This window comes from Salvelinus sp. IW2-2015, linkage group LG4q.1:29, assembly GCF_002910315.2.
Source record: "Salvelinus sp. IW2-2015 linkage group LG4q.1:29, ASM291031v2, whole genome shotgun sequence".
NCBI lineage: Eukaryota > Metazoa > Chordata > Actinopteri > Salmoniformes > Salmonidae > Salvelinus > Salvelinus sp. IW2-2015.
In genome coordinates this window covers 52,914,327-52,942,129 of record NC_036842.1, presented here as the reverse complement: position 1 = coordinate 52,942,129, position 27,803 = coordinate 52,914,327, and the positions used below count along the sequence as shown (strand labels likewise).

General features: G+C 43.5%; 1 protein-coding gene across 3 annotated transcripts in view; it reads left to right on the top strand.

Moving 5' to 3' along the window:
• The window catches only part of ptpn5 (protein tyrosine phosphatase non-receptor type 5), a 41,353-nt gene extending 13,831 nt beyond the window's left edge, over positions 1-27,522 (top strand). For 2 of the 3 annotated variants that reach the window (XM_023985021.2, XM_023985022.2), the window contains exons 2-14: positions 2,970-3,075; positions 4,423-4,708; positions 5,980-6,102; positions 6,822-6,917; positions 17,859-18,112; positions 18,343-18,535; positions 21,660-21,744; positions 21,877-21,956; positions 22,217-22,354; positions 22,573-22,683; positions 23,195-23,355; positions 23,999-24,112; positions 24,270-27,522. In XM_023985021.2, the coding sequence (XP_023840789.1) occupies positions 4,430-4,708; positions 5,980-6,102; positions 6,822-6,917; positions 17,859-18,112; positions 18,343-18,535; positions 21,660-21,744; positions 21,877-21,956; positions 22,217-22,354; positions 22,573-22,683; positions 23,195-23,355; positions 23,999-24,112; positions 24,270-24,363 (1,728 nt within the window). In that variant the 5' untranslated portion in view covers positions 2,970-3,075; positions 4,423-4,429 and the 3' untranslated portion in view covers positions 24,364-27,522. The remainder of the gene's footprint in view (positions 1-2,969; positions 3,076-4,422; positions 4,709-5,979; positions 6,103-6,821; positions 6,918-17,858; positions 18,113-18,342; positions 18,536-21,659; positions 21,745-21,876; positions 21,957-22,216; positions 22,355-22,572; positions 22,684-23,194; positions 23,356-23,998; positions 24,113-24,269) is intronic. The other variant, XM_023985024.2, reaches the window with a different exon arrangement.
• The last annotated feature ends 281 nt before the right edge of the window (positions 27,523-27,803 follow it).

Here is a 27,803-nt window from a genome sequence, read left to right as displayed (position 1 = left end):
TGTGTGTGTGTTCTTCAGTCAATTTACCTGTAATAATAAGGTGTATCTCAGTCGCTTACCTGGTAAAATAAGGTGTTCTCAGTCAACTTACCTGGTAAAATAAGTGTTCTCAGTCACTTACCTGGTAAATAAGTGTTCTCAGTCAATTTACCTGGGATTAAAAATAAGGTGTTCTCAGGTCAACTACCTGGTAAAATAATGTGTTCTCAGTCACTTACCTGCGTAAAATAATGTGTTCCTCAGTCTGCTTTACCTGGGTAAAATAAGGTGTTTCTCAGTCTGCTGACCGGGGTAAAATAAGGTGTTCCCTCAGTCTGCTTACCTGGTAAAGAATAGGTGTTCTCAGTCAACTTACCTGGTAAAATAAAGGATGTTCTCAGTCAAAACTTTTACCTGGTAAGAATAAAGGGTTCTCAGTCAACTTACCTGCGTTAAAATGAAGGTGTTAGTCAACTTACTTGGTAAAATAAGATTTCTCAGTCAACTGTACTGGTAAAATAGGTTGTTCTTCAGTCAACTTACCGTGGTAAAAAAGGTTGTTCTCAGTCACTTACCTGGTAAAATAAAGGTGTTCTCAGTCTGCTTACCTGGGAAAATAAGGTGTTCCTCAGTCAATTTACCTCGGTAAATAAGGTGTCTCAGTCAATTACTTGATAAATAAGGCTGTGTCTCAGTCAACTTACCTGTAAAACAAAGGTGTTCTGCAGTTCAACTTACCTGGTAAAAGGTGTTCTCAGTCAACTTACCTGGTAAAATAAGGTGTTCTCAGGTCAACTTACTTGGGTAAAATAGGGTGTTTCTCATTCAACTTACCTGGTAAAATAAGGTGTTTCTCAAGTCAAACTTACCTGGTAAAATAAGGTTGGTTTCCTCAGTCAACTTTACCATGGTAAAATAAGTGTTCTCAGTCAACTTTTACCTGGGTAAAATAAGGTGTTCTCAGTCTGCTTACCTGGTAAAATAAGGTGTTCTCAGTCAAACTTACCTGGTAAACATAAGGTGTTCTCAGTCAAACTTACCTGGTAAAATAAGGGTTCTCAGTCAACTTACCTGGTAAAATAAGATGTTCTCGTCAACTTACCTTGGTAAAATAAGCATGTTCTCAGTCAACTTACCTGGGAAATAAGTGTCTCACACACACACACACACACACACACACACACACACACACACACACACACTCACACACACGAGCACAATCCCAGTAAGACAAGAGGATTCGGAGATGCAAGCCACTCACACCTGAATAGGCCAGCAGAATAGACCCGACACACACACACCAAGCACTTCAGGCTTAATGCGAGAAACACACACACACCACATTATTGAGCTGCAACAGGCTCATTTCCTGGATGGAGGTTTCGCCGAGAGGATTCATCTGCATTTGTGCAGTTCATGGGGCCTATCACATTACTGTATTGTTGACCTACCTGCCCCCCTCCCCTCCTGGTTTGTCTCAGGGGCATCATGACCAGACGACTGAGCAGCTCGACCCGTTCCCAGACGGAGGACTCCGTCTTCCTAAAGCCAGACGAAGACCCCATATGGCTGGATGACACTCCAACGACAGACGGCGACCCCTCTCAACCAGGAGATGGCCCCCCGGGCCTTGATGAACCCCCAGGACCAGGGACAGGTCCCCCAGGGCCCCAGAGACACCCAGAAAAACTGTGGAGGGACAAGTTTTACACCATCGTCATGGGGATGCACTGGTGTGCCGTGTTCTGCACAATCTCCCAAATCACGGTGGGTCAGCTGAGATGCTCCCAGGTCCGACATTATTAACGACAGGGCACTAAGGCAAAGGACGTTGTAGAAAAAGTGTTCATAAATGCAAATAGACGTGCAGTGCAACCACAGTTCGAAAAGGCCTAGCTGTGAAAGTACCTGTTCTTGTCAGAAACAAAAAATACTTTTCAACTTCATTGGTGCGGCAGGTAGCTTAGAGCATTGGGCCAGTAACCGAAAGGTTGCTGGATCGAATCCCAGAGCTGACAAGGTACAAATCTGTCGTTTTGAACAAGGCAGTTTTTTTAATGTATTTATTTATCCTTTATTTTACCAGGTAAGTTGACTGAGAACACATTCTCATTTGCAGCAACGACCTGGGGAATAGTTACAGGGGAGATGAGGGGGATGAATGAGCCAATTGTAAACTGGGGATTATTAGGTGACCGTGATGATTTGAGGGCCAGATTGGGAATTTAGCCAGGACACCAGGGTTAACACCCCTGCTCCTGTCTCTTATACACATCTAGATGTGTATAAGAGACAGTGTGTGTGGTGTGTACGTACGTTGCCATGGCTACTGGGCAGCCCGACTGGCGTCATCACTTCAAACCCACCTTCGCAGCGAGCGGAGAGAGAAAAGGACTGAAAGCAGCATCCCTCTGTTCAACACTCGCGCTCACACACACACACACACACACACACACACACACACACACACACACACACGGTGTGGTCTCATATTCCACTGAGTTCACCACATTCATTCAGCAGTGCAGTAGAGGAGGAGGGAAAGGAGAAGAGGAATAAAGAGAGCTAAACTGAAACACGCGGAGCCTACAGATTGGGCTGGGCCTGTCTGACTGTTTGATAGTCGGTCTGACTGTTTTGCTATGTCTGACTGTTTTCATGTGTCTAACTCTATTTGAGTGTTTTTGTCTGTGACTGACTGACTGTGTCTGGGCCTGGTTGGCGTGGTGAATGAGAGAGAGAGAGATATGGTTTAGTGGTTCACAGTACACCTTCCATCTCCATCCTTCTCTAATCACATCCCAGCTGGTGACTGGCCAGAATGATACTCTGGTACATCTCGAGCTTACACTAGATTGCTAATATCCTCTTCAAAAGGACCACTTTATTTTACTGCCTGTTAGATATTTGTGCGGATGGTTTTTGGATTCGACTCATACACAGATTAGAAATATCTGTGTAACTGAGTAAAACATTTTCTCTTCTTCCAGGACTGATTCCTACAGCATGGCCAACAACTGGTGGTTGCCACAGGATACAGAATTTGACTTGATCATGTGATCTGTCTTCCTTCCTGTACCCTTAGACCTTCCAGAGGTAAGTCACCTGACCTCCTCAGACTTCCTCRTTGGCTGGATGGACTCTGTGATTCAATAAAACAGCTGAAAAGTAAACAATGACCAAACTGTCAAGAGAATATATTAAATAGCAGAATGGTTGAATTAGTGTCGGTAAGTATCTGAAGTGAAATAGGCTACAACTGGAAATCGACCTCGAACCTGGTTTAATGCTACTGTACATGTTTTGAGAATCTTAGTTTCAATGAGGAATCTTTTGTTCGATAGAAGAACAGGACGTACCGTACGGAGAGATCCAATTGAATCAGGAGTTCTAATTTGTCATTCTGTGGGACCATAGACATCCAGTCAGAGAGGACACTCTGTGAGGACAGCATGGCTCTGACTTCCATTGTTACTCCATATGATAAGGAATATTGTTATTTAGAGCTTTGATATAAAGCTCTGTGAGGGGTGTAAATGTGCCACAGACACACACAGCACAAACCACACACAGGCACATGCGCACACACACATATGGAGGATGGCTGACGCGTGTGTGTGTGTGTGTGTTTGTGTGTGTGTGTGTGTGTGTGTGTGTGTGTGTGTGTGTGTTGTTTGTTTGGTGTGTGTGTGTGTGTGTGTGTGTGTGTGTGTGTGTGTGTGTGTGTGTGTGTGTGTGTGGTGTGTGTGTGTGTGTGTGTCAGCAATCAGGCGAATGAGCAGCACCCTTACATAATGGGAAAAGACAGATGAGTGGTACAGAAAAGGACTCTGAATAGACTGCTGATTGAAAGAAAGAAAGAAAGAAAGAAAGAAAAGAAAGAAAGAGATGAATGGTGTAACACGTGTGTGTGTTGTGTGTTGTCAGTGGATGATTATGCCTGGAAGGATGAGAGGCACTCTGTTGCCATGAAGATGGACGGAGCTGTAAACTCCTCCCCTGATTTCATCCCTCCCTCTGCAATAGAGCTCAGACACACACACACACACACACACACACACACACACACAACACACACACACACACACACACACACACACACACACACACACACACACACACACACACACACACACACACACACACACACACACACACACACACTCACACACACGAGCACAATCCCAGTAAGACAAGAGGATTCGGAGATGCAAGCCACTCACACCTGAATAGGCCAGCAGAATAGACCCGACACACACACACCAAGCACTTCAGGCTTAATGCGAGAAACACACACACACCACATTATTGAGCTGCAACAGGCTCATTTCCTGGATGGAGGTTTCGCCGAGAGGATTCATCTGCATTTGTGCAGTTCATGGGGCCTATCACATTACTGTATTGTTGACCTACCTGCCCCCCTCCCCTCCTGGTTTGTCTCAGGGGCATCATGACCAGACGACTGAGCAGCTCGACCCGTTCCCAGACGGAGGACTCCGTCTTCCTAAAGCCAGACGAAGACCCCATATGGCTGGATGACACTCCAACGACAGACGGCGACCCCTCTCAACCAGGAGATGGCCCCCCGGGCCTTGATGAACCCCCAGGACCAGGGACAGGTCCCCCAGGGCCCCAGAGACACCCAGAAAAACTGTGGAGGGACAAGTTTTACACCATCGTCATGGGGATGCACTGGTGTGCCGTGTTCTGCACAATCTCCCAAATCACGGTGGGTCAGCTGAGATGCTCCCAGGTCCGACATTATTAACGACAGGGCACTAAGGCAAAGGACGTTGTAGAAAAAGTGTTCATAAATGCAAATAGACGTGCAGTGCAACCACAGTTCGAAAAGGCCTAGCTGTGAAAGTACCTGTTCTTGTCAGAAACAAAAAATACTTTTCAACTTCATTGGTGCGGCAGGTAGCTTAGAGCATTGGGCCAGTAACCGAAAGGTTGCTGGATCGAATCCCAGAGCTGACAAGGTACAAATCTGTCGTTTTGAACAAGGCAGTTTTTTTAATGTATTTATTTATCCTTTATTTTACCAGGTAAGTTGACTGAGAACACATTCTCATTTGCAGCAACGACCTGGGGAATAGTTACAGGGGAGATGAGGGGGATGAATGAGCCAATTGTAAACTGGGGATTATTAGGTGACCGTGATGATTTGAGGGCCAGATTGGGAATTTAGCCAGGACACCAGGGTTAACACCCCTACTCTTACGATAAGTGCCATGGGATCTTTAATGACCTCAGAGAGTCAGGACACCCATTTAACGTCTGATCCRAAAGACAGCACCCTACACAGGGCAGTGTCTCCAATCACTGCCCTGGGGCATTGGGACGTTTTTTTAGACCAGRGGAAAGAGTGCCTCCTACTGGCCCTCCAACACCACYTCCAGCAGCATCTGGTCTCCCATCCAGGGACTGACCAGGACCAACCCTGCTTAGCTTCAGAAGTAAGCCAGCAGTGGTATGCAGGGTGGTATGCTGCAGTTTACAGTTAAACAGTTAACCCACTGTTATTGTAAACAACAATTAGTTCTTATCTGACTTGCCTAGTTAAATAGAGGTTATCTACTGATTTGCTACATGTAGGAGCAGATCAACTGAAGCGGTTCTTCTGATGCAATATTCCCCGTTTTTTTTGAAAAGTGAATGAACAAGAAAATATCCAGGCCTTTTTGTAGGATACTGTCTGTTTATGATGTGTTCATGCCGGGGGAAAAGACAGGTGTGAAATTAGCACTTATGCAAAAGTCTAGGTGAATGAGGCCCTTATTATGATATCATACTGAAGTTGGTCACTCTATCATATTTGTTATGTTATGACTTCTCTCCTCGTGTGTGTGTCTGCTCCTTAAAATTGCACTTAGCCTACTTTGCTTGTAAATATCCCTTGCTGTCGGTTGTTTTTAGAGATTGTGATTTCATTTGTATGTATTGTGGTTGCTGCAAAATGAATGGGCTCATTGAGAACAGTCTGAATCCTCCTCGCAGGGTTATTGGGCCTTCTTCGTGGTGGATGGTAATAGGCTTTTCTCAGCCTTCTACAAATCCCTGCAGCTCCTCGACTTCTACCTGGGCGTCCTCCTATCATTCAACCCTGTGTTTGGAGTGGACGTGAGTAATTGGACACACCTGTACACTGACATTGCAACACAACACAAGCCTATAAGGTGGTGGCATGCAGAGGAACGTTTGATAAAGACTTAAACTGTAGTTGACATTACACAAAGTGTTTTTTTTTTACTTGACAGTTCTTCGTGTTTGAAAGACAAATCCTGGCCAGATCACAAAGTTAGGACATAGCATTCAATCATTTCCACATGTAGAGCAGAGACCCTATGATTTATTGCAAACTCTAATGCTTGACCAGTGGAGGCTGCTTGAGGGGAGGATGGCTCATAATAATGGCTGGAATGGGGCAAATGGAATGGCATCAAACACACGGAAACCATGTGTTCAATGTATTTGATACCATTCCACCTATTCTGCTCCAGCCGTTACCACAAGCCCGTCCTACCCAATTAAGGTGCCGCCAACCTCCTGTGTGATTGACATATTGCTCTCTGATGTTTTCCTGGCTTCAGGTGCTTATGTTGTGTACATGTCCGTTATTGACGTGCTGCTTATTGTATTAATATCATTTTAGTCTGGTTGATGTCATGTGCCTGTTTGTCTGATACTGATGGGTTGATGCTTCTGTCTTGGTCCAGGTCTCTCTTTGAAAAATATCTTCTTTTTTTTATCTCAATGAGACTAAAGGTTAAATAAAAATATACTAAAATAAATGTCACCGGTATGTATGTCCCACATCCTCTCTCTGTGTGTCCGTTAAGCAGTCCCTGTGCGTGATGGTGGAGGTGGAGAAAACCAATAACTACTGGGTCCTACAGGCCACCGAAGGCATTGGCATGGCTATCATTGTCTTCATGGTAGGTACCTCTCACACACACCCTGAGGAACGCTGCGGTGTGCATTGCACAGAGCCCGGTGGCCCTATACGCTCACTAAGCAAGTTGCGTAGGGCCCCGCAAATTACGCAAGGGGCCCCGCCTCCCCCTCGTGTCAAAGCTTGTGTCAATGTTTACAACTTGGATGAGAGGGTGAAGCGGAACTGTCCTTCTGGTCACGGAAAGAGAAGAAAAAAAAAACACCATGAGAGTGAATTGCGGGAACAGCGATCAGGTCAACTTGTGTTCTCTCCTCTCCAAGTTTGATGTCCGCAAATAACAGTAACGTTAAGTTGATGTGCTAGCTTGCAGTGCATCTCTCTCTAGTCTGTCTGTCTCGCTAACCTAGCTGGGCAGTGCATCTCTTGGTCTGTCTGTGTCTTGCTTGCTTGCTTGCTTGCTTGCTTGCTAGCCAGCCACTTCCAGGGCTTTGTTCTGTGACTTTGTGCCTGACAAAAGTGAGAGTGAAATACAACGATTTATTACGTTTGATAAATGCCAACGGGCAACGGTGTTTTTAACTTCTTCTGGCTGCAAGCCCGACGTCGGTACACTTATGACAACAGCCAGCTCAAGTGCAGGGCGCGAAATTCAAAATATATTTTTTAGAAATATTTAACTTTCACACATTAACAAGTCCAATACAGCATTTGAAAGATAAACATCTTGTGAATCCAGCCAACATGTCCGATTTTTAAAATGTTTTACAGCGAAAACACCACGTATATTTATGTTAGCTCACCACCAAATACAAAAAAGGACAGACATTTTTCACAGCACAGGTAGCATGCACAAAACCAACATAACTAACCAAGATCCAACCAAACTAACCAAGAAACAACTTCATCAGATGACAGTCCTATAACATGTTACACAATAAATCTATGTTTTGTTCGAAAAATGTGCATATTTGAGGTATAAATCTGTTTTACATTGCTGCTACCATCACAGCTACCGTCAGAAATAGCACCGAAGCAGCCAGAGTAATTATAGACACCAACGTCAAATACCTAAATAATCATCATAAAACATTTCTGAAAAATACATGGTCTACAGCAAATGAAAGACAGGCATCTTGTGATTCCAGCCAATATTTCCGATTTGTTAAGTGTTTTACAGCGAAAACACAATATAGCATTATATTAGCTTACCACAATAGCCAGAAACACAAGCCATTTCCCAGCAGCAAAAGTTAGCGATCGTAACAAACCAGCAAAAGATATATAATTTTTGACTAACCTTGATAAGCTTCATCAGATGACAGTCCTATCACATCAGGTTATACATACACTTATGTTTTGTTCGAAAATGTGCATATTTAGAGCTGAAGTGGTTATACATTGTGCTAACGTAGCATCTTTTTCCCACAACGTCCGGATATTTATCTGACACTCACATATTCTGACCAAATAACTATTTATAAACATGACTAAAAAATACATGTTGTATAGGAAATGATAGATACACTAGTTCTTAATGCAATCGCAGTGTTAGAATTCTAAAAAATAACTTCATTACGACATAAGGCTTACGTTATGGCGAGAGAGTGCCCAAAACCTGGGCACAAAACTAATAGTACACAGTTCGACAGATATATGAAATAGCATCATAAAATGGGTCCTACTTTTGATGATCTTCCATCAGAATGTTGTACAAGGGGTCCTTTGTCCAGAACAATCGTTGTTTGGATTTAGAACGTCCTCTTCTCCAGTCAATTAGCACAGAAAGCTAGCAAAGTGGCGCGAAGCTCTCCTTCCTGAACATACGCAGACAAAGCAACACGCCTAACGTCCCACCCACAGGAAATGGGTGACACGTCATTCCAAGAGGATTCATTCCACCTCAGACCAAGATAAACACTCCATTTCTTCTCTCACTGCCTCTTGACATCTAGTGGAAGGTGTATGACGTGCATGTATACTAATACGCATCATGCCCATTTATAGGCAGGCCCTAGAACAGAGCATCGTTTTCAGACTTTCCACTTCCTGGTCAGGAAGTTTGCTGCCAAATGAGTTCTGTTTTACTCACAGATATAATTCAAACGGTTTTAGAAACTAGAGAGTGTTTTCTRTCCAATAGTAATAATAATATGCATATTGTACGAGCAAGAATTGAGTACGAGGCCGTTTGAAATGGGCACCTTTTATCAGAGCTACTCAATACTGCCCCTGCAGCCCAAACAGGATAAACTGCAGCTTGGAAAAGATAACCGTGTCGCGCGTGAACATGCGTTCATACCGTATCGTGTGCACGGAATGATCCCTCTGTGGGGACAGTCCAGACAATTTATGGGCGTGATGGCACTCTCATAGGCGCACATCATTTTAAAACAAGACAATGATTATCTAGTCTCTCAGTCAAGGTTAGTTAAACTCTGGACTATGGCACAGTTTAAAGCAAATGAATTGATATTGACTATTGATTTATATATTGAATATTTAAAATGTTGATTAGCTGGGCATACTGGCAATATGGAATCTCTCAGTAAATAATAACCATATAGATTCGTGCGCAGCCATAGTAATAAATAGTATTTTATATTTGAAAAATGTATAAAAGAGAATTCTGGGGGCCAGTTCTGAAATGGGCCCATGGCAGCTGATAAAATGTATAATGTATTGTCAATAATGTACAGGTGTACATTATGTACCAATTATGTACTATGCTACTTTTCAGTAGATGAGATGCTGGAGCCTCAGCCAGTATAACACAGACCCAGTACAGGCAGCTTCAGCAATACTAACACAGACCCAGTACGTGCAGCTTCAACAGTACTAACACAGACCCAGTACAGCCAGCTTCAGACAATTATAACACAGACCCAGTACAGCAGCTCAGCATACTAACACAGACCCAGTACTGGCAGCTTCACAAGTACTAACACAGACCAGTACTGCAGCTTCAACAAGTACTAACACAGACCCAGGTGAAGTACAGGCAGCTTCAGCAAATACACACAGACCCAGTACTGGCAGCTTCACAATAAACACAGACCCATACGGCAGCTTCAACAAGTACTAACACAGACCCAGTAAACTGGCAGCTTCAACAAGTACATAACACAGACCCAGTACTGGGCAGCTTCAACCAAGTACTAACACAAGACCCAGTACTGGCAGCTTCAAACAAGTACTAACACAGACCCAATACAGCCATCTTCAGCAAGTACTAACACAGACCCAGGTGAAGTACAGGCAGCCTCAGCCAGTACTAACACAGACCCAGGTGAAGTACAGGCAGCCTCTGCCAGTACTAACACAGACCCAGGTGAAGTACAGGCAGCCTCAGCCAGTACTAACACAGACCCAGGTGAAGTACAGGCAGCCTCAGCCAGTACTAACACAGACCCAGGTGAAGTACAGGCAGCCTCAGCCAGTACTACCACAACCAGAGGTGTACAGCCAGCGTCAGATACAAGCAGCTCAGACCCTAATAGAACAGTTGCTGCTCCACCAAATGACCCAGCAGATTGTCCCCCAGTCTTAACAGACTTTATGAGGACTGAGTTAGTGCGCATTCAAACCAGGACTGGATTTTTTAAAACCCGAAACACAAGTCTAGAAGAGGTTTCCATTAAGGCGTATTACAGAGACAGCTGTCAAATGGGGAAAAGATTACCAGGAGCTGGCTTTTTTGTTGTTGTTGTAAGCTCTTTTCTACAAAAGACTACAACATAATAAAGGAGTGCGTGAATGACTGGTCAAATATTAATATTCTGAAACACCATGAGGGTAGTCCTGAACACACACACAATATGATTAAGTGGAGAGAACTTGATCTGCGCCTAAGTCGGGGACAGACTCTTGACCAGATACAAATGACAGTTTTGGAGGCTGAAAGAAAGAGATGGCGGGATGTCCTTACACGTTTAATAAGTATAACCCAGTCTCTGGCTGAAAGAAACCTAGCATTCAGGGGTTCATCAGACAAACTCTTCCAACCAGGTAAAGGAAACTTCCTAAAAGAGGTTGAATTACTGGCTAAATTTGACCCTGTTATCGAAAATCATCTCAGCAAAATGAAAGATGGAGAGACACATGCTCATTACCTTGGGAGGCGCACACAGAATGAGCTGATACAGATTGTGAGTGACAAGATTCTGAAAGCAATAGTGACTCAAGTAAGAGACTCAAAGTACTTCTCCATTATCTTGGACTGTACATCTGACATTAGTCACAAGGTGCAAATGTCCAATATTCCGAGAAGTGTGGCTTTAAAGGGAAAGCCAGAGATCAAGGAGAACTTCCTCGGCTTTGTGAATGTTGAGGTTACAACAGGCTTGAATCTGTCCACTGTCATCTTAGATAAGCTGAACGAGCTGAAGATTCCATTTGAAGATTGCAGAGGGCAAGCTTATGATCATGGGACCAGCATGAAGGGCAAGCACAAGGGAGTACAAGCCAGAACGCTCAAAAAAAATCCCAGAGCCGTGTTCGTCCCATGTGGAGCACCTACTCTAAACCTTGTCATCGCAGATGCTGCCAAATCTTCAAAAGATGCAGTTGKKTTTTTTTGGGGCACGTGCAAAARCACCAAAAGCAGTTGGGTCCTACCGCTTCTTGATTTGCTGTGTCGTATGGTGTGAGATACTGACAATGACAAACAAGGTGAACAAGCTCCTCCAATCCACCTCAATGCAGTTGGATATCGCAGTGAATTTAATCTCAAATGCAAAGGCCTCCCTCACTACATACCGGGAAACTGGATTCTCTGAGGCCCAGACAACAGCCAAAAGCATTTGTGAAGAAATGAATGTGGAGGCTTTTCTGAAAGAGAAGAGACTGAGAAACAGCAAGGGGCATTTCAGCTATGAGGCTCCTGATGAACCAGTGACTGATGCACTGAAAAACCTTGAAGTCAACTACTTCAACATGGTGGCCGACTCTTCTGTGAACCACTCAACCAGGTGAAAACCGAATATGGAGTGCTGCTGAACTTCAGCACTGCCTCTCAGATGTCCAGTGAATCTTTAAATGCTCACTGCATGGAAGTTGAAAACACTTTATCCTTCAGATATGACTGTGACATCAGTGGAATGGATCCGGCACACGAGATTCAAAATGAAAGCTCATCAAAAGCTCCCTGACGTCTTCCATGTCACAGGAACGTTTGAGTGGTTTGGCCATCGTGACCATAAATCATGACGTGGGGAAACACGTGTCCTATGATGACATCATTGATGATTTTGCCTCAAGAAAGTGCAGAAGAGGAATATTTTGATGGTAAGATTTTAATTCAAACATTCAAATGTTTACACACTTAGTAACACTTAAGATTGTGTGGCAGAAGTGCATTTGTGTAAATGACTGCTTAATTATGTGACGTACTTTCTCAATTTCTTCCAGACAGACTGGTGCCCATGCCGATGCTGAAAATGCCCAGGCTGTAGAGGGTACCAAAATTAATCACACAGCTGTATAGGTTTTAATTTACTATTTTGATTTAGCTACAGCCATAGCCTATAGGCTTATCTTTACATTGTATAGCCAAAGCTAATTGTATAATATTGTGAGGACTGGACTAATTACCAGGCAGCAGAGCCAAAGCTCAGTGTTTAATTATTTTCTACATTTTATATTTTCTACAATTTCTAATTTATGTTCATGTTCACTTATCTTAAGATTCTATAGAAAATATTCTATTCAATAAATATTGTTTGTTTATACCTCATTCTGTTCTGTACAGGTCTACTTATTCTTAGACCGACAGATGGAGCAAACTGTTATATTCATGAGCTCGCCTTGACTGACAGCACTTTGAAACGTCAAGCAACTTGGATTCAGTGAGCGGTGTTGCAATAACATTATTTCAAGCTAATTTAGCGATACACAAAGCAACTCAAACAACATTGAAATTGCATCAATGAAATAAAACATTTATTTTATACATCTCCTGTTTGGCATGTCTCTTGTGATCACAGCAGCACTTACGGATGTGTTGACTTGCCAACTGCGTCAGAGTTTTGAACGACCCTTCTTTGGTTCCATGCTGGCTGAAGACCTAGCTAGCCAGTAACTAGCTAACACCAGACACAGATGAAAGGGGAAACATATGTATCTTTGCCATAGATGAATAGTGTAAACTTTTAATTATATTTGCTGACACCTTACAGTCACATTTTGGCACTAGTAGAGTAGCTATCTAGCTATATAAACCRCGGCCCTCTGCAAAAACAACTTCTCCGATGTTGGTTAGAAGGCGGTACTTATTTAAATTAGGTAAGAGAATATTGGTGTATTAAAATGAGAGTTAAGGTGATGTCATCTTGTCTCCTTAATAATGAATCAAAGTGTTTGACATGGGGGAGGGGACCAGTAACTTTCAGATCAAACTTGATCATTGTAGAAGCAACAGTCATTTTTCAAACTCTGGTCATCATACTTTGATCTGGTTTCCTTCAAATATCATCAAATTTCATTAAAGACATGATTTTGACTATTCGGAACCTTTAAGACTTGCTGCCACTGATCTGTCCCGAATCATGATTCTCGAGTCAGTAAAAAGAGTAGTTAAAAAATAAGGAATCGTTCGCTAACTTAGCATCACATCTACACGCTCTCCTCCTCTCACATTTTAACAGCTGTTTGTGACCAGACTAAAAATATCTCTCCAAGCCAAACCTTCATACCATTACCGCTAACCGCTACACACAGCCTACATCGTTGTCACCGTATTAGCTAACATCATAGTCAACATAGCTACTATAACTAATGGGTTAGTACACCCACAACTCCAGTCCATGTGTACAATCATGCTGTACAGTGTACAGCAAGCAGGTTAGCAGTTACACTGGCAATAAATGACTATAACCGAAAGCTTACATCAACTTGGAAGAATTGGAGTGTTAGTTAGCTAGCTAACATAAATAGCATTCCTCTCTGAGTCAGGTGGTTGATTAGGCTAAATTAGCTGCATTAGCTAGCTAAATGAAAGTGAAAGGTMAAAAAAAYACAACTAAATATAGCTATCTCTTTTTTAAGAAATGTATTTGTTCAAAACTCAGCTATTGTCTTTCTCTCTCTTTGAGTCAACTACTCACCTCATTTTATGCACTGCAGTTCTAGCTAGCTGTAGCTTATGCTTTCAGTACTAGATTAATTCTCTGATCCTTTGATTGGATGGACAACATGTCAGTTGATGCAGCAATGGCTCTGATAGGGTTGGAAGACGTCCTCCGGAAGTCGTCCTAATTACTGTGTAAGTCTATAGAAGAGGGTGAGAACCATTTTGTATTGAAGTCAGTAATGTACTCAGAGGAGGACTGCTCTATCTATGGCATAGACTGACCAGGTGAATCCAGGTGAAAGCTATGATCCCTTATTGATATCAATTGAGACATGGATTGTTGTATGTGTGCCATTCAGAGGGTGAATGGGTAAGAATAATGATTGGGGCCTTTGAACGGGGTATGGTAATAGGTGCCAGGCGCACCAGAATTGAGGCTGTTCTGAGGGAAAAAGGGGGTGCAACTCAATATTAGGAAGGGGTTCCTAATGTTTTGTACACAATGTATTTAGTATTGTTTTATCTGAAAATGATAACTTTTTTAATGTTTCACAATTGACATTTTACTGAAATTCACTGAGTTGGATGATCCTCCTCTGAGGACCCTCCACTGCTTACAGATCGTTCCTATCTTCTTGCTATAACAAGCAGGTGTTTAGGGGGCAGGGTTGTTATGGCTGAGCTCACTGCAAATTCAATACTGGTCAGATCCTTATCCTCACTCTGATCAATGGCATGTAAAGTACTTGGTACCATCAGGACCTACATGTATATCATCTTTCCCCTAACCGCCTGCTAATACGTTTCTCATATCAAAGTCAGTTGGCCAGGTCCTGCACTTAACCTCTTGGGCATTTTAAACCTTTCGCATTTGTAATTTTCAAAGATAAGGATACAAATGGTTTAATTAGAAACAACACATTTTTTAAAAAAGCTTCTTTGAAAATCGATATAAATCCGAATTCAACAACAGTTGGACTGATACTACAGCCTTCTTAGACTCAATAACTCTGAAGCAACTATCAGCAGACAAAAAAATAACCACTAAAAATAGAAATCACCCAAAAAGAAACATTAGACATTGTTAAAACATCAGCGTGGAGAAAAGCACCAGGTATGGACAGCTGTCCCATAGATTTTTATTTGACATTCTGGGACAAAGTAGCGCACCATTTACTCAAATGACTACACACACGTCACTCAATTCAGTGCTTCCGAATTCCATGTATCAAACAGTTATTTAAGTTATATTAAAATTAGGGAAATCTAGAGAATACCCTGTATATTACAGACCCATAAGTTTAATAAAATTGCGACAAGCAACAGAATGGCAAAAGTCTTACCAGACTTGATACATATGAATCAAACAGGGTTTATTAAAAATAGACACAAACAAACACAAGAAATTGTTTCAGTATAATGCAATACGCTAAAAAACAAGACGTAGATTTATCAATAATGGCTGTTGATGCCGAAAAGGCTTTCGACCGTCTTGAATGGCCTTTTCTAAGAAGAAAATGTGGAAGCCTTCAATTTTCCAGCTTAAATAATACATGACATAATTTTCTGGAATTTCCCAAGCTGTTTAAAGGCACAGTCAACTTAGTGTATGTAAACTTCTGACCCACTGGAATTGTGATACAGTGAATTATAAGTGAAATAATCTGTCTGTTAACAGTTGTTGGAAAAATTACTTGTGTCATGCACAAAGTAGATGTCCTAACCGACTTTCCAAAACTATAGTTTGTTAACAAGACATTTGTGGAGTGGTTGAAAAACGAGCTTTAATGACTCCAACCTAAGTGTATGTACAGTTCCGACTTCAACTGTATATATGTTTTTGTATTGTAATAAAAATTACTAAAACATCGTAACAGTTTTTTTTTTAAATACCCTTTTCATTAACTGAACTGAGATGCTGTGATCGTTGGTTATCTGTTTACCGAAACCATAAAAAACAGATACCTTATTTACATAAGTATTCAGACCCTTTGCTATGGGACTCGAAATTGAGCTCAGGTGCATCCTGTTTGCATTGAACTTCCTTGAGATGTTTCTACAACTTTATTGGAGTCCACCTGTGGTAAATTCTATTTTGGAAAGGCACACATCTGTCTATATAAGGTCCCACAGTTGACAGTGCATGTCAGAGCAACAACCAAGCTATGAGGTCGAAGGAATTGCCCGTAGAGCTCTGAGACAGGATTGTGTCGAGGCACAGATCTGGGGAAGAGTACCAACAAATGTCTGCAGCATTGAAGGTCCCGAAGAACACAGTGGCCTCCATCATTCATGAATGGAAGAAATTTGGAACAACCCAAGACTTACTAGAGCTGGCCGCCCAGCCAAACTGAGCAATCGAGGGAGAAGGGCCTTGATCAGGGAGGTGACCAAGAACCCACAGAGCTCCTCTGTGGAGATGGGAGAACCTTCCAGAAGGACAACCATCTCTGCAGCACTCCACCAATCAGGCCTTTATGGTAGAGTGGTCAGACGGTAGCCACTAATCAGTAAAAGGCACATGACAGCCCGCTTGGAGTTTGCCAAAAGGCACCTAAAGGAATCTCAGACCATGAGAAGCAAGATTCTCTGGTCTGATGAAACCAAGATTGAACTCTTTGGCCTGAATGCCATCTTTTTGCTTTGTCATTATGGGATATTGTATGTAAATTGATGAGGCTGTAGCGTAACAAAAAATGGAAAAGTCAAAGGGTCTCTATACTTTCCGAATGCACTATAAATAGCTCCGAGAATCTGGCCCCAGTTTCAATCTCTATTGTTTTCCTCTCTGCCTTGGTCTTCGCTTGTGTCAACCTACTCCCTTGCATTTTGTGAACTTCGTTCTGATGTTGCAGTACATGGTTGTCCGTCCAGTGCATGGCGGCGTAATAGGCTTTTTCACCCCATATCCGTGGAACTGTCTGTAGGCATTTGTTGTAACCTGTGGGTGCTTGACCTGGATCTGTGTTGTTGAGCAGATAAAAAGATGCTGGTGAAATCCCAAGTTAACGACATTACACTAACAAAAAAACTTCTCCAATAAATGTTTCTGGTGGAATGACATTGAAAATAAACACGGGCCTGAAAAGCCTGGCAATAAAGTAGCCAACTTCATAAATAGTTATGATATATTATCGATGTACACTAGTTGTTAGTTGGAGAATATGCTAGACAAGATTATGAATGCTTTTACAGAGGAGACACAAACAACTCTGTGCTAATGAACACACACGTACCATGTTCATCCTGACAAAGTAACTTCTTGGTCTATTCTTGCTGCAATGGCAATTCCTCGGGAAAGGTGGCTGTGTCTTGTCGTTCATCTGGCCATTGATGAGTTCATTTATCATTTATCATCTCAGCTTTGTGTTCATAGTACGCTGTCTTTCCCAAAAGTCTATGGCAGTGGCCACACTCATGGGCCAAGTCCTGGGTTTGAGATCATCTGCCTTGCGCTTTGACATGATAGCGACACTAAATCAATAAATAAGACAGATGTAGAATTACTGATAAAGGCTTGGGGATCCATGCCCCTAAAGTCAAAGATGGTGGATAAGTGAAGATGTCTTACTCAGGCCGTTTACCATTGAAAAAAATGGTCACAGTTCCAGTTTACTTAAAGGGTGGCTCTCCCATAGCCCCCTATGTCAATTAGTTAATAGACCAATAAGTTCTAAACCTTTCTGCCAATAACAGATAGTTTTCAGTGGTCCCCTCCCCATTCAGATGACTCCTAGACAGTCTAGGAAAATTCTTGCTTGAGAAATTGCTATTTTTGTTTCTTTTTGACCATTTTAATTGAAAATAATTACAGTAAGGTACTTATTGCCCAGAAATGATTTGATATTGAGATAAAAACGGCTGCATTGGACATTTAACAGTTTTGAATTGTGCGTTTTGATGCTGTGTCTCCAGATCATGCGCACTGTGTGTAAGTTGGCGTACGGTGATGCATGGTGGTCAGCGGCGATGGTGGCTGACCATGGGGACAGACGTCAGTCGGTGAGTCGCCAGCCTTCCTTCACCCTGTCGGAGTGGACAGACGCCCAGGAGGACCTGATGGACCTGGAAGCTGAACCCCAGACCCCCATCTTTGACCTGGGCCTGGACACCAGGACAGAGGGGGACATCACCACCCTCTCTGTTACACCGGTGGGCCTGCAGGAGAGGTCAGTGGGAGGATGGAAGTGTGTGGAGAGGTGTTCTAGGGGGAATGTCTGTGTGTGTGTGCGTTCATGCCTTTTTCTCGTGTGTGGGTTGTTGTGCTTCTGCGCGTGCGTGCACAATTACGGCACAATGTTCTTCTTGTATGTGTCTGTACGTTTCTTCTTCTTGTATGTGTCGGTGCCGTCCTGTGTGTGTGGGCGCGTGCGTGTCTGGGTGTGTGTGTGTGTGTTAGGAGGGGCTCCAACGTGTCTCTGACCCTGGACATGTGTTCTCCTGGCTGTACGGAGCCCTATGGCTACGGAGCCCAGCTCTCCCCCAGAGACCAGACTGCCAAGGAGTACCTGAGGGAGGGAACAAACACTCTCACCCCTAGCCAGCTCCACACACGCGCTATAGACGACCAGGCCCTACAGGCTGAGTTCTATGTGAGTAAAACACACACGCCAAGGAGCGCTGTACATCCAGAGGCTACTCGAAACAGTTGGTGGGTGAGATGTGGACACAGTGAAATGCATTAGCATACCCAGCTCCATAGAGGATACGTTACATATTTAGGCTGAGATAAACATTCTCTCTCTCTCTCTCTCGCTCTCGCTCTCTCGCTCTCTCTCTCAGACCAAGGTAATGTAGGTCTACACACTCACAATCGCACAAAACAGGTCTCCGTGCAGGAATATTGTACACAATCACACTCAAGGTAGAGGGGACAATAAAGTCAGTAAAGTAGAGGTGCACACTCACAATTAGTACACGGTAAATCAAGAACAGTTGAAATGGCAGAGTCATTTTGTTGGTGTTGTTGAATTGACTCTCCTGGAGTTATCATAACCCTCAACAGAGTGATACGCTCCCTGGAGTTAGTGATGATAACTGGAGTTGATTGGGAGTTAAAACTATGGCGTAGCCACAGATGTGGGAGGGGGCGTCATTGTCATATTTCCCAGCATGCTATGTTGCAGGTAGATTCTTAGAATTGTTTGTTTCAATATCTCTGTTTTCGCATGTTTGATTTTATGCTACACAATATGTAACGTACATTTTCCTAAACAAATCTAATGTGTAAGTGGTTGGATTTATTGCAATTTGCTGAGAAGGCAGTTGGAGTTTTGCACCATGTCCCTGACATGGCTGATGCAAAATTGCAGGACGTCCTCCCTCTTAAATGGATACCAATCGAGATTGGATGTCACATTCTAAGACACCATAATATGGCAGATTAAGAAATATGAGAATGAGACTTTACACCCTTACACCTCAAATGGGACCATTTAAACACCAAAATAGTGCTGAGTTTGAGTCCGTAGGAGTTGAATGAACTCTTGCGATTATATTGTGAGTAAACATTACTCTAAATAATTTACTCTGGAATACTGAACAACACTGCAGAGTTATTTTCAGTTAATCCTGTACTGTCACGTTCGTCATAATGGACGGACCAAGGCGCAGCGTGAGTTGGGTTCCACATATATATTTATTTACAGTGAAACTTAAACAAGAACAATAAACACACAACGACCGTGAACTACGTGGTGCTGAATGCACKCACACAAAACAATATCCCACAAAGCAGGTGGGAACAAATGACAACTTAAGTATGATCCCCAATTAGAGACAACGATAAACAGCTGCCTCTAATTGGGAACCATACTCACCAACAAACATAGAAATGCAAAATACTAGATAACCCCCCTAGTCAGGCCCTGACCTTAAACACCATAGAGAACCCMGAGGGCTCTCTATGGTCAGGGCGTGACATGTACTGAGTGTAATGCAGAGTTAAATATCAACACTAAATTGATCATACACAACTCTGAAAAAACAACTTTCTTGCCAGAGTATGTTTTACTCTTTTTAGAGCGGGACCAAATGTTATCTGTGGCAGGGTTACATTTTCTTCAATTAGAGTGAATTGTCATTTGTGTATATACTATTTGTGTATAATCTAAACTCATCAAAAAAAGAAACGTCCTCTCACTGTCAACTGCTTTTTCAGCAATCTTAACATTTGTATGAACAATCTTAATATTTGTATGAACATAACAAGATTCAACAACTGAGACATAAACTGAACAAGTTCCACAGACATGTGACTAACAGAAATGGAATAATGTGTCCCTGAACAAAAGRGGGTTCGAAATCAAAAGTAACAGTCGGTATCTGGTGTGGCCACCAGCTGCATTAAGTACTGCAGTGCATCTCCTCATGGACTGCACCATATTTGCCAGTTCTTGCTGTGAGATGTTACCCCCACTTTTCCACCAAGGCACTTGCAAGTTCCCAGACATTTCTGGGGGGAAATGGCCCTAGCCCTCACCCTCCGATCTAACAGGTCCCAGACGTGCTCAATGAGATTGAGATCCTGGCTCTTCGCTGGCCATGACAGAACACTGACATTCCTGTCTTGTAGGAAATCACGCACAGAACGAGCAGTTTGGCAGGTGGCATTGTCATGCTGGAGGGTCATGTCAGGAGGAGGATGTCTTCCCTGTAACGCACAGCTTTGAAATTGCCTGCAATGACAACAAGCTCAGTCTGATGATGCTGTGACACACCGCCCCAGACCATGACTGACCCTCCACCTCCAAATCGATCCCGCTCCAGAGTACAGGCCTTGGTGTAACGCTCATTCCTTCGAAGATAAACGAGAATCCGACCATCACCCCTGGTGAGACAAAACCGCGACTCGTCAGTGAAGAGCACTTTTTGCCAGTCCTGTCTGGTCCAGCGATGGTGGGTTTGTGTCCATAGGCGACATTGTTGCCTATGACATCACCCCTGGTGAGGACCTGCCTTACAACAGGCCTACAAGTCCTCAGTCCAGCCTCTCTCAGCCTATTGTGGACAGTCTGAGCACTGATGGAGAGATTGTGCGTTCCTGGTGTAACTCGGGCAGTTGTTGTTGCCATCCTGTACCTGTGTGATGTTTGGATGTACCGATCATGTGCAGGTGTTGATACAACATGGTCTGCCACTGCGAGGACGATCAGCTGTCCGTCCTGTCTCCCTGTAACGCTGTCTTAGGTGTCTCACAGTACGGAAATTGCATTTATTGCCCTGGCCACATCTGTAGTCCTCATGCCTACTTGCAGCATGCCCAAGGCACGTTCACGCAGATGAGCAGGGACCCTGGGTATCTTTCTTTTGGGTTTTTCAGAGTCAGTAGAAAGGCCTCTTTAGTGTCCTAAGTTTTCATAACATTGACCTTAATTGCCTAGAGTCAGTAAGCTGTTAGTGTCTTAACAACCGTTCCACAGGTGCATGTTCATTAATTGTTTATGGTTCATTGAACAAGCATGGGAAACAGTGTTTAAACCCTTTACAATGAAGATCTGTGAAGTTATTTGGATTTTTAGGAATTATCTTTGAAAGACASGGTCCTGAAAAAGGGACGATTCCTTTTTTTTTGTTGTGTTTATTCGTTTACAACACAGGCAAACAGTGACACTCACACAATCATGCCCATTGCACACACAATTCAGTAGGGTCCTCACTTCCTCTACACAGCCATACATCGCTAAGCCACGTCCATTGTTCTGTTGCCATTGACAGGAAACTCCCATGAACTTTGTGGACCCAAAGGAATATAACTACCCGGGCCTGGTGAGGAAGAACCGCTACAAGACCATCCTCCCCAGTGAGTAGAGACACTACAAACAGCAGCCATTTTGAATCAGTCTCTGAACCTCTGTCACAAAATGGTATGTAGAGTAGAGGTGAGAGACAACGCTGGACACACACCTTGTAATGGGATCCGGTGTTTTTCCAGACGCACACAGCAGAGTGATACTCCGGACAGCAGATGAAGAGGAGTTCCTCAGTACCTACATCAACGCTAACTACCTACAGGTACGTCTTTCTCTGCCTACTGCTCGCTCTCAGCTACTTCCTGTACAAGCAGTGCCAGCCCAGCCAATAAGCAACATACGGCAAGTGGCCGCTTAGGGCCCAGCGGCCGCTAGGGCAAAAACTCTAGCATGGGTAAAACCCTAACATGTTTGTTTTGGGGGCAAAAGGCTTGGGCCGGCCCTGTGTACAAGTGTTCCCATCAAGGGTCCTGGGAGATCTTCTACGTGCTCCCACTTGAACTACTGTGTTGCTTTCCTCAGGGTTACGGGGGTGAGGAGCGGGCGTACATCGCTACCCAGGGTCCTACAGTCAACACAGTGGGAGACTTCTGGAGGATGGTGTGGCAGGAACGCTGTCCCATCATCGTCATGATCACTAACCTAGAGGAGAAGAATGAGGTGAGGAGGGAGACAGGGAGAGAGGGATGGATAGGGGAGGATGGTGTGGCAGGAACGCTGTCCCATCGTCGTCATGATCACTAACCTAGAGGAGAAGAATGAGGTGAGGAGGGAGACAGGGAGAGAGGGATGGATAGGGGAGGATGGTGGTGGTAGAAGCCCACTCTTCCCAGTAAATGTCCAATGTGAAACGCTGGCTATGTGTTGCCCCCTTACAGAAATGTGCAGAGTACTGGCCTGAGGACTCTGTGACCCACGAGGGCATCGAGATCAAGGTTGTCACGGTAACCCAGGAGGACGACTACAGCCTGAGGGTCTTCACTCTGAAGGTGAGACTGATCGCAGACAGACACATACAGTATACATCTATACACCACTGCCAAGGACACCAAGGACATGTATAAATGATATATAAAATGACAATGAGAAAAAGCAGTTTGAGTTATTACATTGACCCTTTCGGGTTATGGACTCACTTCTCATCCACTAAGCACTGGCTTCTGAATGAAGAGAGATAGAAAAGCTGCCACAAGTACAGCAGTTGGCTAATAATATGCTTATGAAATCACACAATGAAAAACAACACCATACACCTTTTTTGTAAAAAAATAAAAATAAAAAAGTCACTCTGCGTTCCTGTCACAGTCTGGCTCTGCAATCGTTGTTGTCGTAGCAACTAACACCTAGGTAGCAGTTTGTATGGACATGCAGAGGATGAGGCTGAAAAAATGTCTCTGTGTCTCTGTTTGTTTGTCTGTGTGTGTGTGTGCCCATGCATGTGTGTGTGTGCCTATGTATGTGTTCATGTCTTCTGTATTCACACATGTATGTGTGTGTCAGTTTGATGGAGAGGAGCGCAGCCTCAGGCAGTACTGGTACACCTCCTGGCCTGACCAGAAGACCCCAGACAAAGCCCCGCCCCTCCTGGAGCTGGTAGAGGAAGTGGAGCAGGCCAGAGCGGAAGCTCCGCCCACCAGCGGCCCTGTCATCGTCCACTGCAGGTAGAGTTGGAAACACAGATATGATACCCACATGATAGTCCAGGAGGGTTAGTCTGTACCATAGAGGTATAAATAGGGCTCTAGATGGATATAACCCATTCTAGCATGGACATTCCACCATTTCAAAGTAGTCAACTGGGTGGGGATTCCTATGGGTTGGGAGCGAACAGCCAATGTTCAGAGCATTGTCTTCTTCTTCAAATAGGGTTGCCTATGGTTTGTAAATGATTTAATGCTATATCCGCCATCTAGTGGCCACAATAAATGAATGACACATAAGATTTGGTACAGGACTTCAGCACTGCAGGTGGCTGTAAATCACCAATATTAGCTTTAAGCTTTTAATAAACATAAGAGAAGAAGAAAATGGACTACTTTAAAATGGAGATAGCCACAATGGCTCTGCCCGTGCTGTCACAGACACCATAATGGCAAAGATACAGAGATGAGTCCTCTTTCTATCTCTGGTCGGTACCATCAATGGGGTGGATGTCTCAGTGGAATCTTTGGAAGGTCTATGCCCCTAAAGACGGAAGACTTGGCAGCACTGTAGCTCTCATAGCTTTCAGTTTATTAGTAGTTAGTCAGGCCAGAAATACAGGTGTAATACATTCATGGTTCCTCCTCCTCTTCCTTCCTGCAGTGCTGGGATAGGTCGGACAGGCTGTTTCATCGCCACCTCCATCCTGTGTAAACAGCTGAGGAGTGAGGGCGTGGTCGACATCCTGAGGACCACCTGCCAGCTCCGCCTCGACAGGTGAGTCAGCAGTCTGTCTTGGGCTCTCTTTCTTCATACCTGTCTGTCTTYGTTTTTTTCCTGACACCGGTCTGTTCTTTCTCTCCTGTCTGACCCCTGCCTGTGTGTGTTGTGTGTGTGGTTCGCGTGCATGTGTGTGTGTGTGTGTGTGTTGCAGAGGCGGGATGATCCAGACGGGTGAGCAGTACCAGTTTGTGCACCACGTCCTCAGCCTGTACGAGAAGCAGCTGTCCCACACTGCAGAGGAGTAGAGACACACCACTGTACTGTACCTACTGTACTGTACACTGTACCTACTTTATTGTACACTGTACCTACTGTACTGTGCCTACTGTATTGTACACTGAACCTACTGTATTGTACACTGTACCTACTGTATTGTACACTGTACCTACTGTACTGTGCCTACTGTATTGTACACTGTACCGACTGTATTGTACACTGTATCTACTGTATTGTACCTACTGTATTGTACACTGTACCTACTGTACTGTACACTGTACCGACTGTATTGTACACTGTACCTACTGTACTGTACACTGTACTGACTGTATTGTACACTGTACCACTGTACTGTATCTACTGTACTGTACACTGTACCTACTGTACTGTATCTACTGTACTGTACACTGTACCTACTGTACTGTACACTGTACCTACTGTACTGTACACCCATCTCAATGTCACCCTTTAACACACACAACCACAAAAACAATAACAGACTATGTCAGCCTCATCCAGCCCCCTTCCATTTCAGAGGCCCACGTATGAGAAACCCAATCTTGACATAAGTTCCTTAATTCTGCAAGAATTAGATTTGCAGACCATGTCTGTCTGGCCCCACTTCTAACGCAAACATTTGTTGTCACACTTGGCAGAGGTCTGCCCAGTAGGATATTTGATAAGATATGTCCCATCAAGTGCCATGTTAGATTATTCACACACTTCTCCAGATAAGAAAAAGCCTATATTCACAGTGTTGTAAAACAATCTCACAGTGAGGGATCACAAGTTCGTCTGAAACGTAAACCGCCAACGAGCTGTTCTCTCCTGTTACAACAAAACCATCTCCATACGAGCAAAAGACGTAGAAAATATAAATGTTCAAAGTCTTGTGCTCACTGGGCCTCTTCAAATAAACACAGTACAGCAGGCCTTTCAAAACTCCTGGTGCTTTTCAGGAGCCACCTCATCTTCAGGTTTCATGGTGCTCCGTGTTCATTACCATTGACTGAGGCATGTACCATAGATCGCTATGGAAACACCGAGGAATGTAACCGTAACTAGGCATTGTGTGCAGTCTCTTCAGTATTACAGTACCGTGCGGATGTGCAGTCAGTCAGTCATCCATCATGATCTCCATGGTATTCATCAGACATCATAGCCTCATAGACTTTTCACCAGCGTTGTCAGGTGACCACCGAGACTTAAATGTGTATATGAGACAGGGGTTGGGGGGTGTGTGCATGTCTCAACTTCTGGGTTCACACATGAGAAGTAATGACTGGCACATACAGTAGCATAGGAATCCAGAGACAGAGGTGCAGATCTACTAGTGAAACGTGCACCTGTTACTTTTTTTCCCCCCGCGGGAGTCAAATAGCCTGGGTGCCAGTCTGTATCGGCTCGCTTGCCAAACTCCTTATGGTATTGTCATGTTTTGTCAATTCAAATATATAGTCTGCAAAAGCAACGCAAAAAAACAACAGATCTGGGACCAGGCTAGAAGATCAACATGAAAGTGCAAAAGGGTACAAATGTAAAAGGTTGCAAGGAGAAACAAAACCTCTAAACTGGACTTTGACGGCCTAGCTTTCCTTTATACTTTGTTATTCCCCTCTAACAAAGGATGCAGGTGTTAGTGATGGGTAAACCTGACCCTCCTGACCCTGCCCGTCAGCGCCCTCTCAGTGATGTTGGGACCATGACACCTCTGCTATCAACAGTACCCTGAACACGTGCGTGACGTTAGCAGCCCATGATTGTTGTATAGACAGGCCAGGCCTAATCCGTATAAAGCACAATAGACCAACTATGGTTGTCTCTCTGATGTTCAGCTGTAAAATGTTMATTTCTCTGTGTCGTGTTTTGACTGTGTTGACTTAAATGGATTGCATGTGCTGTATGGGACGCTCGTATGTCCGTAATCAAAGCGAAAGTGATTGGTTGTCCAGCTTTCTGTTGTATAAGGGTTCTCCGATTATCTTGCTTGCTCTCTGCCAATGCTTTTGATACAGTTTGCTTTTGTGAAACCAACCAGAGATATTTTTAGAACGTTTTGATACAATCCTTTCGAGTAGATGCCTTGTGTATATTTTCCATTTACACCACAATGGAATGTAGCTCATACTGTGGTCAAACCATTGGTTTATATCGCAAGATTTGACAGAAAAAAAATGTGACAACTACCCAAGTTACCTTACAACAAAAACCATTGATTGTTTTGTCTTCAGTATGACTTTGATGCCTCTAGGCTTTGCTTCAATATGCTTTGCTTTGTGTGTCTTGAGGTTTTTTATCTTGTTTTCTTTTAGAGTTTTACCCCAGACCCAGTTTTTACACATTCCCCATCTGTGGTTTCAATTGAATTCAATCACATRTAAAGGAAAACCACACTCTGGGTTCACTCTAAATGTTTAAGCCAATGTCTATGACGAACAGCTTCCAGCCAGGATTTAAATGTGGCTGACACCTCCGATACTTAACAGTGACCGACAGCATGGTTTCCCCTTGGCGCGTAATTGATTGCATTGTGGCCTGTGACTCCAGGCCAGACTGCCTTCACAACAACATGAGAAATCTCAGCTACGGGTATGACAGCTAAAACAATGGATTAAGAGTTGTATGGGAGAAATCTCTAACAACTTCCATCTTGATTGAATGCAACTGGTCAATTACAGCGAACACCCAGCAGGAGACAATGTCACTGGTTTGTTTTAAAGGGCATCTCACAAAGTTAAAATGAGCACTAGTATTTCATCCTCTGATTGAAACTGCCGTGAAATGTTGAGTYTTGCAGATGGAAAAGAGCTGAAGTGGAACCGCTAGAAACTTGGAGAAGTTGGAATTCAACTATGAAATCCTTTCCCGATAACGCTCGTTGCAATTGATCCAACCGCTTTATTTTGAGTGCTTGTTGTCTCTGCTACCAGGTCTTATTCTGGTGATCATAGTGAGGGAGAAGATAATTGAAATAGCCAACCCAGTGAACAAAATTGGTTGAAAATACRTTGAAYATGTCTTTTTGTTTGAAAAGATGTTGAAAAGATGTCTTCTCAAACAGTTTTGCTCACTGGGAAACTATCAGACATACTCCAACCAACCAGCAAACAGCYTACTCTCCTCTGCTACTACAGTATTGCTTTTAAATTGTGAGTTTTTGCATCCAAATAAAAGTAGATTTTCATGAATCTGTGTTGTCRTTTCTCTTTAGAATGCCTGCTGGTAGCAGTTGTCAGTACACAACTATAACCACTAGATGCCAGACTATACAATGTAATACAGTGCCATACAACGGCTACAACCAGAGAGAAAGAGGCGAAGCGAGAGGGTTTACTCTACCCAAAATCTGTCCACGGAATTTTTGTATGGAGGTCAATGAGAGAGAGTCGAATTTAGTCAACTTAAAATGTAATTCCTCATTTGCTACRCCCAGYTTATTTKATTGAATAGMAGTTTCGTAATGGTTAGG